The sequence below is a fragment of the Cryptomeria japonica genome, chromosome 10 (assembly GCF_030272615.1).
Source record: "Cryptomeria japonica chromosome 10, Sugi_1.0, whole genome shotgun sequence".
Classification (NCBI taxonomy): domain Eukaryota; kingdom Viridiplantae; phylum Streptophyta; class Pinopsida; order Cupressales; family Cupressaceae; genus Cryptomeria; species Cryptomeria japonica.
In genome coordinates, this window is record NC_081414.1 from 385,159,774 (window position 1) to 385,172,758 (window position 12,985).

The 12,985-nt window shown below is 36.4% G+C and overlaps 1 protein-coding gene across 2 annotated transcripts in view; it reads left to right on the forward strand.

The window, feature by feature from the left end:
- The first annotated feature begins 5,240 nt into the window (after window positions 1-5,240).
- LOC131071683 (peroxisome biogenesis protein 3-2) overlaps window positions 5,241-12,985 on the forward strand; it is a 40,158-nt gene continuing 32,413 nt past the window's right edge. The window contains exon 1 of one of the 2 annotated variants that reach the window (XM_058007622.2): window positions 5,241-6,032. In XM_058007622.2, the coding sequence (XP_057863605.2) occupies window positions 6,019-6,032 (14 nt within the window). In that variant the 5' untranslated portion in view covers window positions 5,241-6,018. Of the gene's footprint in view, window positions 6,033-6,245; window positions 6,438-12,985 lie in introns of those variants that run through there. The other variant, XM_058007621.2, reaches the window with a different exon arrangement.

Sequence of the window (12,985 nt, forward strand, 5' to 3'; positions counted from 1 at the left end):
CCCTTCAAAGTGTGTGCCAATGTTGATCTTCCACAAGTTTTTCAAAACCCCATCCATTATCCAACATCCATTTTCCATAATACCATCCTTCACATGAATCCTCATCCCCCTTCGTCCTTCATCCACTTCATCTCCTTAATTATTTCTAACAACATCTATGAGCATACCTCCAATTCAAAGAAGCACTAAGATATACTATCCATCAAACTAGATGCTTGAGTCCTCTCTTCCTCCTTCACACATCCATGTATCCTCATCCTTATCCATCCAAACTATTCCAAAGAAAATTAAAAAAAAAAAAAAAAAGTAAAGAAAAAAATTCATCCAATGGTGAAAACCACATCTTGTGATGCCTTGGGTAAGTACCATGATGAAAACTTGGTAAACAAGCATCATGTGTAATCCCCTCATCCTCTTGCACTCTACACTTGGGGGCAATCTTCATCCATGCCATCATACCATCCACATTCCTTATCTTCTATCTGCATCCTATCTAAGTCCATCCTCCTTTCCTATCTTTGATCTTGACTATCCTATCCATATCCTTCATCTCATATCCAACATCCTATCCAAATGTATCCTCCATTCTTATATTTGGTCTCGATCATGTTAGAGGCAAAATAATGTATATGCATGATTTGGAACACACAAGCCTTAATTCCTCTACCATCCATATCCATTACACATTATCCTTCCATCTCATACATCTTTATCCACCATCCTTCCATCCTTAATTCCACTGCCTCTAGTGTGGGGCATTGCACTCCTTTGCAACATAGTCCTTGAGTCTCCATCATCCTACCCTCCATCCTTTATTCCTCCATATCCCACCCATATCCATCCACTCAATTCATCTATCACCTATCTAAATAATATCTCCCTCCATTTATCCATCCTTTTACCAAACCTGGGTTCTCCCTTGTCATTGGTTCCAATCCATTTATCCTATATCCACAATGAAATCCTATCATATTCAATCGTATTCCCCATCTCATCTAATCCAATTCAATCATATTCCCCATCCCATCCAATCCTATTCAATCATTAATCTACCTCCCATATTATCCAATCCATTTTCTCCATCAAAACTGAGCTTTTCCCATCTATCTAAGCTTATATTGACCTGCACATAATCCAAACACCCATACACACTGTGCTAATCAAATCCAAGTGGCAATCCTTCCATCTACAAACCTTGCACGACCAACTTATCAATTGCCTCCCATCAATATATCCACACCCTGCCCATCAGGATGCATCCTTCCCATGTCTGGAACTCTATCCAAGTCCACCACCTTCCCATCGAGATGTATCCTTCCCATGTCTAATAGTCTCCCAAATCCATGTCCTACTCTTAGCAAGAGATATCAGTTGGTCATGTGCATGTTGTTTGCATGATTGATCTTTTTGCTTTGATTTTCATATTCTGTCCCAAGACTATACCTATTCAGGGCTACCCTGATTATCCTATATCTTGGTATGTCTTGGTTGGTGTATAATGGGGCCTAGTTTTTATGGTATGGTGTGTTTGAAGGTTTCCCTTGTACGCATTGGCAACCCTACATTTGTGTTTATCAACACTTACATGATTGTGTGCAAGGCATACCTGTTTGTCTGAGAGTTAGTCCATGCCTTGGGTTTTCATGACATCTTGATTCCTATAATCAGTGGTGTGGATCATTCATGGCAATATCAAAAATAGGTTTGCTCTTCATATCTGCACAACAAGAAATCTTGTCCACTTCATTTCATTCGTTCATCTCAGAGACTCCAATTCATTTATTCCCTCTTTCATCATCTTCATTCTTTCATTATTTAGTCTTCTAATCCATTTCGAGAGCACACCCATGTTCTTTGAACCCGCCTGTCCTCTCGAGGGGGCATACCACTACTTCCTTATCATCCTTCCTCCTCGCCATTCTTCCTCATCTCATGACTGGGGCTTCAAGCCACTAGTCTTTATTCTTTCCATCCACTATGTTTTATTCTTCTTTGATATAACATCACTTCACGACTCTATATCAAAGAGGGGCAAAATGTAGACACCTAAAATGAATGTTTAATTAATTTAAGACTATCATCATAATTAACCAATTTAATTGTGTTAATTCCCTTCTTCATAAGGTTAATTAAATCAAATTTAATCAATCTTGTCACTATAGTCCAATAATTAATTTATCAAATAAATTAATTATTTTCCTATTCTTCTAAAGTCAACCAAATCATTAAGTCTTCTAAATTCCTCTTAGATAATTAGTTCCAATTAATTAACTTAAGTCATGTGATTCCTACAAATCACTTTTCCTAATCCCCACTTAGCCTAATTAATTCTTCTAGAAACTCTCTTAATCCTGCTTATCATTATGTCCCCATTTTATAGTCCTCCACTTATGTCACATCAACATTGAGACTTTCAAGGAAATTCAAATTTATTTGAATCCCCCCATGCATCCTTTATTTTGGAATTTTAAATTCCTCTTTCCTCTCCCCAAGGAATTTTATATTCCTTTTTATTCTCCCCATGCACCTTGATCCATGTCTTCCCTCTCAAAATCAATCTCAATCCTTCTTCCCAGAATCAATCTCGGCCCTCCATTGGCCTCCTCCAATCTATAAATTGGAGTCTCATTTCCTCACAAATGGCACATGGAATCTTCCTCTAATCTTTTGCTGCTCATTTCTCCCTCTATCTTCCTCTATCATATCCTCATCATGTCCTCATAATCCTTCATCAAATCCAAATCTATTCATTTCCATCTAATCCAAATCCAAATCCTATGAAATCATTCCAATCTTGTTATGCATTTGGAGAACATTCCACATCCATCAAGAAGAGCACATCCAAACAAGTGGAGTACAAGGGCTCCTCTACTTCATCATTTCCTCAATGGGAGGAACAAGAGAGAACTCTCTCTCTTGCAAGGTATAATTGTGTTGTTGGTTTATGCTTTATTTCAATTTCTTATGCTTATTTATACTTAAACTAACAATTTAACCTTGCAAAGGTTTTCCCTTGCTTCAGGAGAGACAATGCCACCACTTCCTTCCTCTCTACGAGGATCCACATTTCCATCTAACTCACATGATTCCAACCTAATAGGTTTAGAATCCGCTAAGATGTCAAACATATTGAAAATCTTGAGGGAGTTTGGGTCACCAGAGAGAGGGGAGGAGTTTTTGCCCTTGCCTTCCCCATTGCAACTACGGTCAAGTCCTTGAAATTCTTTAACCATATTCTTAACAAGAGAGTTTTTAGGTTTAGAACCTCTGAATTTGGCCTTCATTGGAAGCTCTTGAATATCATCTTCCATAGGGGTAACAATGGGTTCAACAGAGTCAATCCTACTCGCAAGCGGATTAGATACACCACACAATTTTTCAATCACCAATTGCTGGGCGTTTTTCCTTCGGGAGTTTTTAGATTTGGAAACCACGAACTTGAGTTCATTTTCATGGCCTTCATTCATTTGAGAGATGGCCTTTGAAACCGCAAAGTGCGGCGAAGGGTCGACGTTGAAAGCGCCAAATTCTGCATTAGATTCAATAACAGGCATTTCTTTAGGATTATAAGATATAGCTTTATTAATTGTCTCTCTTAGGGAGCTTAATTTCTCTAACAGAGGTGTGGAATCTTTAGAATTATTAGCAGGGGAGGCCCTTTTTGACCCAGTCGCATCCACTTCTCCCTGTTTAGGGTTCTTGGTGGCGCCGTGTTGTGACAATAGAATAAGGCAAAATCTTTTGATGTGCTCTTCTTTCCAGCATAGAAAACACGAATTAATCTCGCCAAGAGTCTCAATAGGACAAGAAATTGGCTCATTATCAATCAAAACTTCAATAGCTTTCAGAATGTCTCGTCTAGGATTCACCGAGACAAGGGTACGTGCATCCAAGTGCAGGATAAGAGATGGGGAATAATCCATTTTGATAACTTTCCCAATAGGTTCGATAATCTAAGGGATAAATTTCCACAACAAGGGAGGGAGATTCTTTAATTGAAGCCATCTAGTGCATGATAATGCAATAATCTCTTCATTGATAGCATCATGTGACCCATTTAGGGCACGAAAGGTACATCTGCCAACAGTCCAGAATTGTTTATCAACAACAACAATTTGAGACTTATGATCTTTAAAAAGTACAACAAATAAACCTTTCTGCACCATACGACAAAATGAAATATGAAACCCTACTTTTTTGTTCCACACGTTTTTAAACCAATCATCAAGAAACTTCCTAGCAGGGTAGGCATCCACATTAACCGTGGCAAAAAAAAAATCCACATCTCTAAGTCTATCCTTTTCCAAAGAAATAACAGTTGCCATAGATTCATTAGGAGTTACAAATAATATATGCAAGGGAGGGTCATAAACCTTACCTCTGTGTCGGTTTCCTCCATCCCCTTCGACAATAAAACCACTTACCAACACGAATTTCGCAGTCTCAAAAACCAGACTCTCGACTCCTTCCAACGTTGCCTTGAATGACTTGCCTTGCACGCCATCGATTTCGTTATTCAAGGCGTTAGGACGAGCATTATTAATTACCAAACCACCTGAATTGCATTCCATGAGGGCACATAAACCCTTGCTTGCTTGGCCTGCATGGTTAGTACAAGAAAAGACAACCTAATAAAAGCAAAGAGAACGCAATCGAGAAGGGCGATGGAGATACCGCGGTGGAGGAGGTACAAACAAGGGGTCGACCCCTCATAGCATCTCGTATGGCAGATCCTCATCAAAGTTTCAGAGCGACCGAAAAATCTTAATATATATTATTTAAAAATAATAATATAATAACACTAAAAGATATAAAAAATAAAAAATAAAAAATATACATTTTTAATATTAATACTTTATAATTCACAATTTTTAATAATAAGTATTTTTTAAATTAAAAATTGATGTGTTTACATTCGAATTACTTTTTTTATCTTGAAAATTTCTAACTTCTTATTTGTTGAGAAAAAATATCATTTGCTATTAGCCCATTTGCATTAATGTCTTATTATTATTTACATATACTTAAATATATCTATTAAATAAACTTAATAACCTTGTAGTAGATACTATTAATATTTAAAACATTTAAACCTCCAATATATTTATTATTTGCGAAGTATTTATTAGTACACAATACATTTAAATCATCAATATTTAATTATTTTATTTAAAAATATTTGTTTATCTGCATTCAAAACTCCCTAATTAATCAGATTGATAATAATTAATTTTTTAAATATTTATTGTTAAAAAATTTATGTAGTAACTTTTGATGATTCTGGCTATGGGAAGACAGTAATAAAGAATTTATAAAACCCTACACCTGGTTCATCAAGTTGCCCAAAGAAATCCTGGTGCTACACTGTTCTGGGTGGGAGTTTATCACCTGACCTCACTCAGGCTATGGTGTGAGCAATTGATTCATGCTTTCTCCAGCTCTCCGAGATCCCCAGTAGCTGCCGTGTCTGCCATTTCCTCCTTCGCTTGCTCCATCTGCTACGAAGAAGATAACTTCAGGAATACCAAGGCATATAATTCTATCAACGAAGTGTGACTGCAGGTCTATACAAAGCCCTTTTTTTAAAGAGTTTTGACTGTTAAAAAGTCAAGGCAGGATAGGTAAACACAGTTCACAGCCTCTTCAACTACACATGTCACAAGATGATCGCCGCAATGTTCATCCTCCCCTTATTTGTCAGCGACTGCGCATTGTAGCAGTATCTAAAAATGCATTCGAAACATTCAGATACTTTTTGTTCAAAATGTGTACTGGGTATCAGAATTTTAGGGCACTTATATGAAAGTTATTTTCAAAGTGGGTTCTCGAGTTTTTCAACTCTCAGACAATTAGCGGAAGTTTGCTTTATTTTGTTCGAGCCACAGGGCAGTTTGCCAGTTGGGTACCGTCTCTTGTCAGGATACAAGGAAAAATTATCACTCGGCCAGTTTATCTGCTTAAAAAAATAACATACATTAATTTGGAGCAGTGACATTTACAGAGCATCATATAATAATAATGAATTCTATCAGGTAAGACTACCTTCACTGTGGCTAGTTATTTAGTTTATGTTTTTTGGACTTCATTTGTTGGAATTTAGAATATGCAAATTATCAGGTATATTCTGATTGCCAGAACAATTGTTCTTTGTAAGGCATCCGAGAATGGGTTGTCTTGATGCCGATTTTGTAAGGAATGATGATGTTGTGGATTTGTGGTCACTGCAGGATTTCGTGGGATGCTGTTTTTTTTAATTGGTTGAATTTGTCTACAGGGGTAACCTTTGGCTTAGTTGGCACTACCCCTCCAACTGACTGCTCAAATCTAGCTAGTTGAATCACATATTTTACCCAATTTCTACACTTCATCATGACTTCCAGATTTTGTATCCATGGCCACAAGATCTTTATCACTCAGCTTCATCCCACTGGACTAAGGTTTTTGGCTAGTGTTAAACAAATGAGGGTTTTATGTTTCCTCAACATGAGTGACGGAGGCTTTTTATTTGTTAAACATCAATGATGATAGTTTTATATTTCTCAAAACTCAACTATGAAGGTTTTATATTTCTTACACCTCAATTATGAAGTCCATCCAACTGGACAAAGGGTTTTGGGTAGTTTTATATCAATGAATGTTTTATGTTTCTTAAAATGATGGAGCCTTTTTATTTCTTAAACCTCAATAATGAAGGTTTTATGTTTCTTAAACTTCAATTATGAAGGTTTTATATTAGAAAAAAGAATTTGAATGCCATTCTGAATGTTTTATATTTGTAAGTGTTGGGTTAGATTTTTCATTAAATCGGAGGTTTTGATTTGTTAATAGTGAAAGTCACATGTTTATGAATGCCGAATTTAGTCTTTCTCCCAAAACAAGGTTTCTAAAGATGAAATAAAAAATTTCTTTTTTGTTTTGATAATTCAAAATGGAGCATCTATAGGGAAGCCGAGCCTATCCAAACAAGGAACAGAAACAAGTTTAAGATTCTAAATCCTCGTCAATGTGTCATCCGGAACAGGTTAACTGTCCTAAAAATCAGTTTAAAAGCTATAAATGGACCCATTGCAGTGGTCTAAAGACTCTAAACTATCAAAACATCTCTCTTATATGAATTAAAGTAAGATGGTAAAAGGAAAAAATAAACAACTATTAACAGAAAGATGCTGGTTCCTTACAGAAATATCAAACTGAAACATCAACGGGGAACAGTGCTAGAACTTAGAATAGACTTTGCTTATATACTGTAACTTGGATAGTTGTCATGTCCCTGTCATGACGCTAGACTGAAAAATTGAACAAATCTTAATTACAATCTGGAAATTGTCTTACAATATGTAAGACTTCACGATTTCCCCTGCCCTAGCAATAATCATGAGGTAGCAGCAGTTTGTGTTCTACAGCAGGCTGTTTTTAATAAGGAATATTATACATTGAATAATATGGATTGCCCTTCCTCTAGTTACAGCGATCTCCCACAAGCAGCAATAAATGATTAGTTAAGTCTAAACAATATTGTTAAGAGGTGATTTGAATTATTCCATAAGTTTAAGAAAAGCAGTGGTCAAACAAAGAGTCGCCTCTCATACAAGCGTTTGTGACCAAAGGGAAGGTCATGATCCTCCAATCCCGATGGAAGGATATAGAGGATTGATCAAGAATTCAAAGAAAGGGCATTGGAAAAAGAAGAGGATCTGATCTGAGTGAAACACAATTCAGACCATACAGCCATTATACAGAATAAATTAAAGTAATTGGTATGGAAACTAAGTGTGTTATGCATCAATCCTTCAATATGTGTTAATGGGCCTTGTTTCTAATAAGAATGTTTCTTGAATTATATTTCTCTCTCTCTATATATACATGTATGATTGCCCCATAACCAATTAGATGTGAGTTGGAGGGAATAAGATAGGGAGATGTAGTTTATTGGCTCCCCCGAACTAAGTAGGCCACCCCAAGGGATGGAATTGGTCATAGTTGGACGTTCTTGCCACTTGTGGGCCGAGAGGCGAATAGATTACCCCAAGGGATAGAACTGGTCATAGCTGGACGTTCTTGCCCCTTGGCAAATAGTTTGCCCGGTCATAGTCGGACGTTCCTGCCGCTTGTCGGATAAGAGGTGAGTTGCCACAATTGGATGTTGCGTGCTCTCAAGCTTAGTTGGGCTGAGCAGTTTACTGGTGCCCTTTCCCAGTTTCCTTACTGAACTAAGCTATGATTGTTTATAAGATAGTTAGCTAGTCATAATGCTTATCATAATCTGCTTATTCACTAACCTATGCATTTGTTCATTATTTCTTAAATTATTAATTGATTAATTGAGTTCACTTTAGTATATTATTGTTGGAATTGTTGTTTTTGGGAAAAAGTAGGTCAATCCCAAAATGTGGACATTACAATAGGATTCTCCTCATGGTTGTTATTATCAAAAAAATTGTGGACAATGCACATTGATGTTGGGACCTGTTGTGACGTAATCACACATCGCCCCATTGCAAATGGGGACCCCCTTGTTTTCGCTTTTTAGGGTAGTGTTTTGGCATCTTGGGTTTTGTCTCCAGTCTCTCTCCTTCGCAATTGAGTCAAGTTTGTCAAAATTTGGAGGAGTCATCAAATCAGCAAAGGAGAAAGAATGATTAGAAGAATGTTTTGATGCTACGGATGTCCTCAGATAGGTCAAAGGAGTAAACATGCAATTTTCTGGGATTATTCTGACAACTTCCTATTTTTTAGGAAAGTTTTTTTTTTTTGCTTTTCGCCTTTTCATTCTTGGCATTTTGGGGCCAATCCGGGAACCTGCTTTTTTGTTTTGCTTTTTTGCTAAAAATAAAAATTTGTTTTTTTGCTTTCCCCGAGATCACAGGTAGTCACTAAGTCAGAATAAGTGTCAGGTTAGGAGAGTTCATTGGTAGGAATTTTAATGGAAAATCACAAGAAAAATGGCTAAGTATGGAGTTTCGACCAAGAATCCTCAGTTCCATGGAAAGTCCATTCCAACCCATGGAAGAATTCCTTGTTTCCATGCAAAGTCCAACCATGGAAGAATTCCTTGCTTCCATGCCAAGTCAGCTCCAACCATGGAAATTTTTTTGTTTCCAAGCAAAGTCCGCCCAAGCATGTAGAAAATTCCTTGTTTCCAATTGAAGTCCACCCTCCTAGCACGAAAATTCCACAACTTAGTATGAAGTCCGCCCTAGCATTCAAGGAAATTCCTCAAGCAAGCATGAAGTCTGCCCTAGTGAGGGTAAAATTTGGCAAAGTGTTGATGAATGTGAAAATTCAAATCAAGACATGAGTTCGCAAGCAAGAGAAGGTTCGACTTGGTGTTCAAAACAAGACTAGATTCATTTCCAAAAAACACAAAAAGTTAAACTAAGTAAGAGTTCACCTTCTTTATTAGCATGAGCATTGGCGTTTCATTTTCTCACAAATTGCTTCTCAAGGTTGAAAGTTGAAGCTTAAGAAATAATTTCTTTTAAACTTCAAGGCAAATTTCGAAGTAAATTGCAGGTGCAAGGCAACTTCTAGGAGAATTTCAAGTCAATTTCTACACTTGGAGACAAAGTTGAAGGCGATTCCTTAAAGCAATTTAAGGAATTTTAATTCAGGTTTACTAAGTATTGAAGGCAGATTTTCATTCAGAATTCCAATTTCTTTCAGATGTAATGTCCACTTTTCAAATTAGGATTTAATAATAAACAATAATAATAAAATTATAAATATAAAAGAATAAAATTAAACATAACGATAACTAAAATTTAGTTAAGTTTAATGAATGGTCAAAGACTCAAAAGGCATAAGATGAAAAGTTTTGACTCCCTCAAACATGAGATCTAAAAGGGAGAAGAGAATTTCATTTGAAAGGGGGGATAATTTGGGAATCACAAGTGAAGATCTGATTTAAGCAAGAAGTGCAGATCTGATTGTGAAAGGTTGTGTACCTTTCAAAGGGTAGAAGTGTTGATTTTATGGTAATGATCAGACTGAAAATAAATAGCAAAGACAAAAATTACAACACATAACAGCATAACACACAAGAACACAGCAGTATCCTGGGAAAACCTCCCTCTTGGAGGTGAAAAACCCAGCAAGAAATCTCTGATTATATTAGATTAATCACAGTCAGCAGATAATTACAATGGCAGGCGCTTAGGACAATTTATCTTGCACAGTATGATAACAGATCTGTCCGTAGCAGTTTCAGCAGTCTGAAACACAAGATCGCCAGCTCAATATGGAGTTCCCTCAGCAAAAAGAAGAGATTCGCTTCTCCTGAATGAGATTTGCACAGCGTAGAATGGATTTGCCTCTCCTTGATCAGGTTCGCTGACTTCAAGATCTCAATCTGCTGTTATAGGCTATAATGTCCTAATGGAAATATACTTTGCTGAAGATAAGAACAAATTCGCTGATGTATTGCAGAGATAGTTCACTGAAAGGATAATATGAACAATGATAAGTATTTTGTACTTATAGGCGACTTAACCTTTAATTCTTCAAGTCGGCTAGCATATATTAAATTACAATCAAATGTATTAGAGGTGGCGCCAAACTGAATTAGGTCCACACCTTATACATTAATATAGGTCATGCCCCATGTGCAAGACACATTTGGGTTGGCCCTTATAACACGTTACATTTGTACATAACCCAAGTTGCACAAGTAGGGCCTGACCCAAATCATATTATAAGTTACATTAATTTGTCCAAATGGGGCCACGCGTTACATGAAGTCCTTTACATGTTACAATTATAGGGCTGACCTATAACCCGCTCAAAGCCTCAAATAGAGCCCAATACAAAGGCAAATTGCTAAGGTCGAAGACCCATTAGCAATTCGGTTGACTAGGTCAGCCCGCCCAATAATTTCTTTCAAACTTCAAGGCAAATTTCGAAGTAAATTGCAGGTGCAAGGCAACTTCTAGGAGAATTTCAAGTCAATTTCTACACTTGGAGACAAAGTTGAAGGCAATTCCTTAAAGCAATTTAAGGAATTTTAATTCAGGTTTATGAAGGATTGAAGGCAGATTTTGATTCAGAATTCCAATTTCTTTCAGATGTAATGTCCACATTTCAAATTAGGATTTAATAATAAACAATAATAATAAAATTATAAATATAAAAGAATAAAATTAAACATAACCATAACTAAAATTTAGTTAAGTTTAATGAATGGTCAAAAGGCATAAGATGAAAAGTTTCGACTCCTTCAAACATGAGATATAAAAGGGAGAAGAGAACTTCATTTGAAAGGGGGGATAATTTGGGAATCACAAGTGAAGATCTGATTGTGAAAGGTTGTGTACCTTTCAAAGGGCAGAAGTAATGAAGAGTTGCACTCTTTCAAAGGGTGAAAATGGTGAAAGGGTGTGATTCTTGCCAAGGGCATCCATAATGAAGAGGTGTGATCTCTCCCTCACATTGAGAGATATAAAGGAAAGGAATTAAAAGCATCGAGTGACATGACCATCGATCAGATCAGATCGGAAATGTTATTAATTTACAAGAGTCAGCAGCCTCCTAGTAGGGGACATTACATCAGACTTAAAGACAACTTTTCAGTCAGAATTTCTAATTTTCTAGACTTGCAAGAGAATTTTCATTTCAGATTCTTCAAATTTTACTCAAAACCATCTTGCTTTTTACGCTTTTGTGCAGATTTCAGAGGCAAAATTTTCACAAACAGGCTTAATTTCAATTTCCAATATTTCACTAAGTCTTATTTTTAGTTACAATTACAATTTCTAGAGTTTCATAAGTTAAATCAGAATTATCCTTTGAAATTCCATCAAACTTTGCACTCCAGGTTGGAAACAAACATTAAACCCCCTTTTCTTTAACTTAGAAATTTACATGTTTTTCAGGTGATAAATGTCGACTCAAGAAGGGGTTTCTAGAAAGGTGCAGATGAAGTTCAATAACAAAGGACCACAACTGGAGTCCAAGATTGTGACAAAATGTAAGAAAGTTGGAGATACCAACCTTGGCCATGTGGACCTTGAAGACTTCAAGAAAAGAAGAAGGCAAATAAATTTTTCTTAATCCATAAAGATGGCATAGTATCTCGTTCAGTACAAGTGGCCATTTCAAAAGTTGACAAAACAAAAGAGGACATCACTCTTGAAGATCACGAGCTAATGACTGTGGACTTAGGTCCTGCTACAAAGGAACAGGAAGGCTGGGATATGAAGGAAAAACTAAGGAAAGAGGAAGAAAAGAAGAAACAATCAAAGTAGTTTGAGACGAGGACATGGATGTAGAGAACCTGAAAGCAAAAGTTCAAAGCAACTTCTTCACTTCTACAAATCCAATCCAGAAGCAACATTTTAGCAAAGCAACCTCATTTTTGTCCATTGAGGATGGTTTTCAAAACTAGAAATAGATTGGATAACCACTTTTGCCAAATGTAAAGATGAAATGGACCTAATGGAATAGTAGATCGACGTTTTGCCATGTGTCAATGGAAGAGCTCGACCCCATAGTGACCAGGTTCATTGAATTTGCTTCCAAAGAAAAGGACAAGGGACACCCACTTCTAGAAGAAAGTTGGATTTAATAGTTGTTTATTTCTCATTGGTCCATTTTAGCTTGCCTTAATCAGAGTTTAATGTTCTAATCTTGGCTGTTGATCTTGTATCAATCGGGGGTCATTGCTTTGTATTGGGGTGTCTATATAAACCCTCTTTTCATTTGTTAGAGAGAGATTCCGGAGAAATTGTTGTAGTGATACTTCTCAAGTAATAGACATGATTCATTGTTCAATATGTTAGTGAATCTTTGTCCACTTTTGCAAGTTAGCATGGTTTCTTGGCTCTCATTAAATTAATTTCCAAGTTGATAGATTGAATGAAGGATTGATAAAATTGCTTAATGTGGAGTTGACGTGTTCATACTTTTTATAATTGGATGATTTTCAATTATTTTGCAAAGTTAGCCTGAGCAAGTAAATGAGAACTTAATTTCTATTACTATATTTATTGTT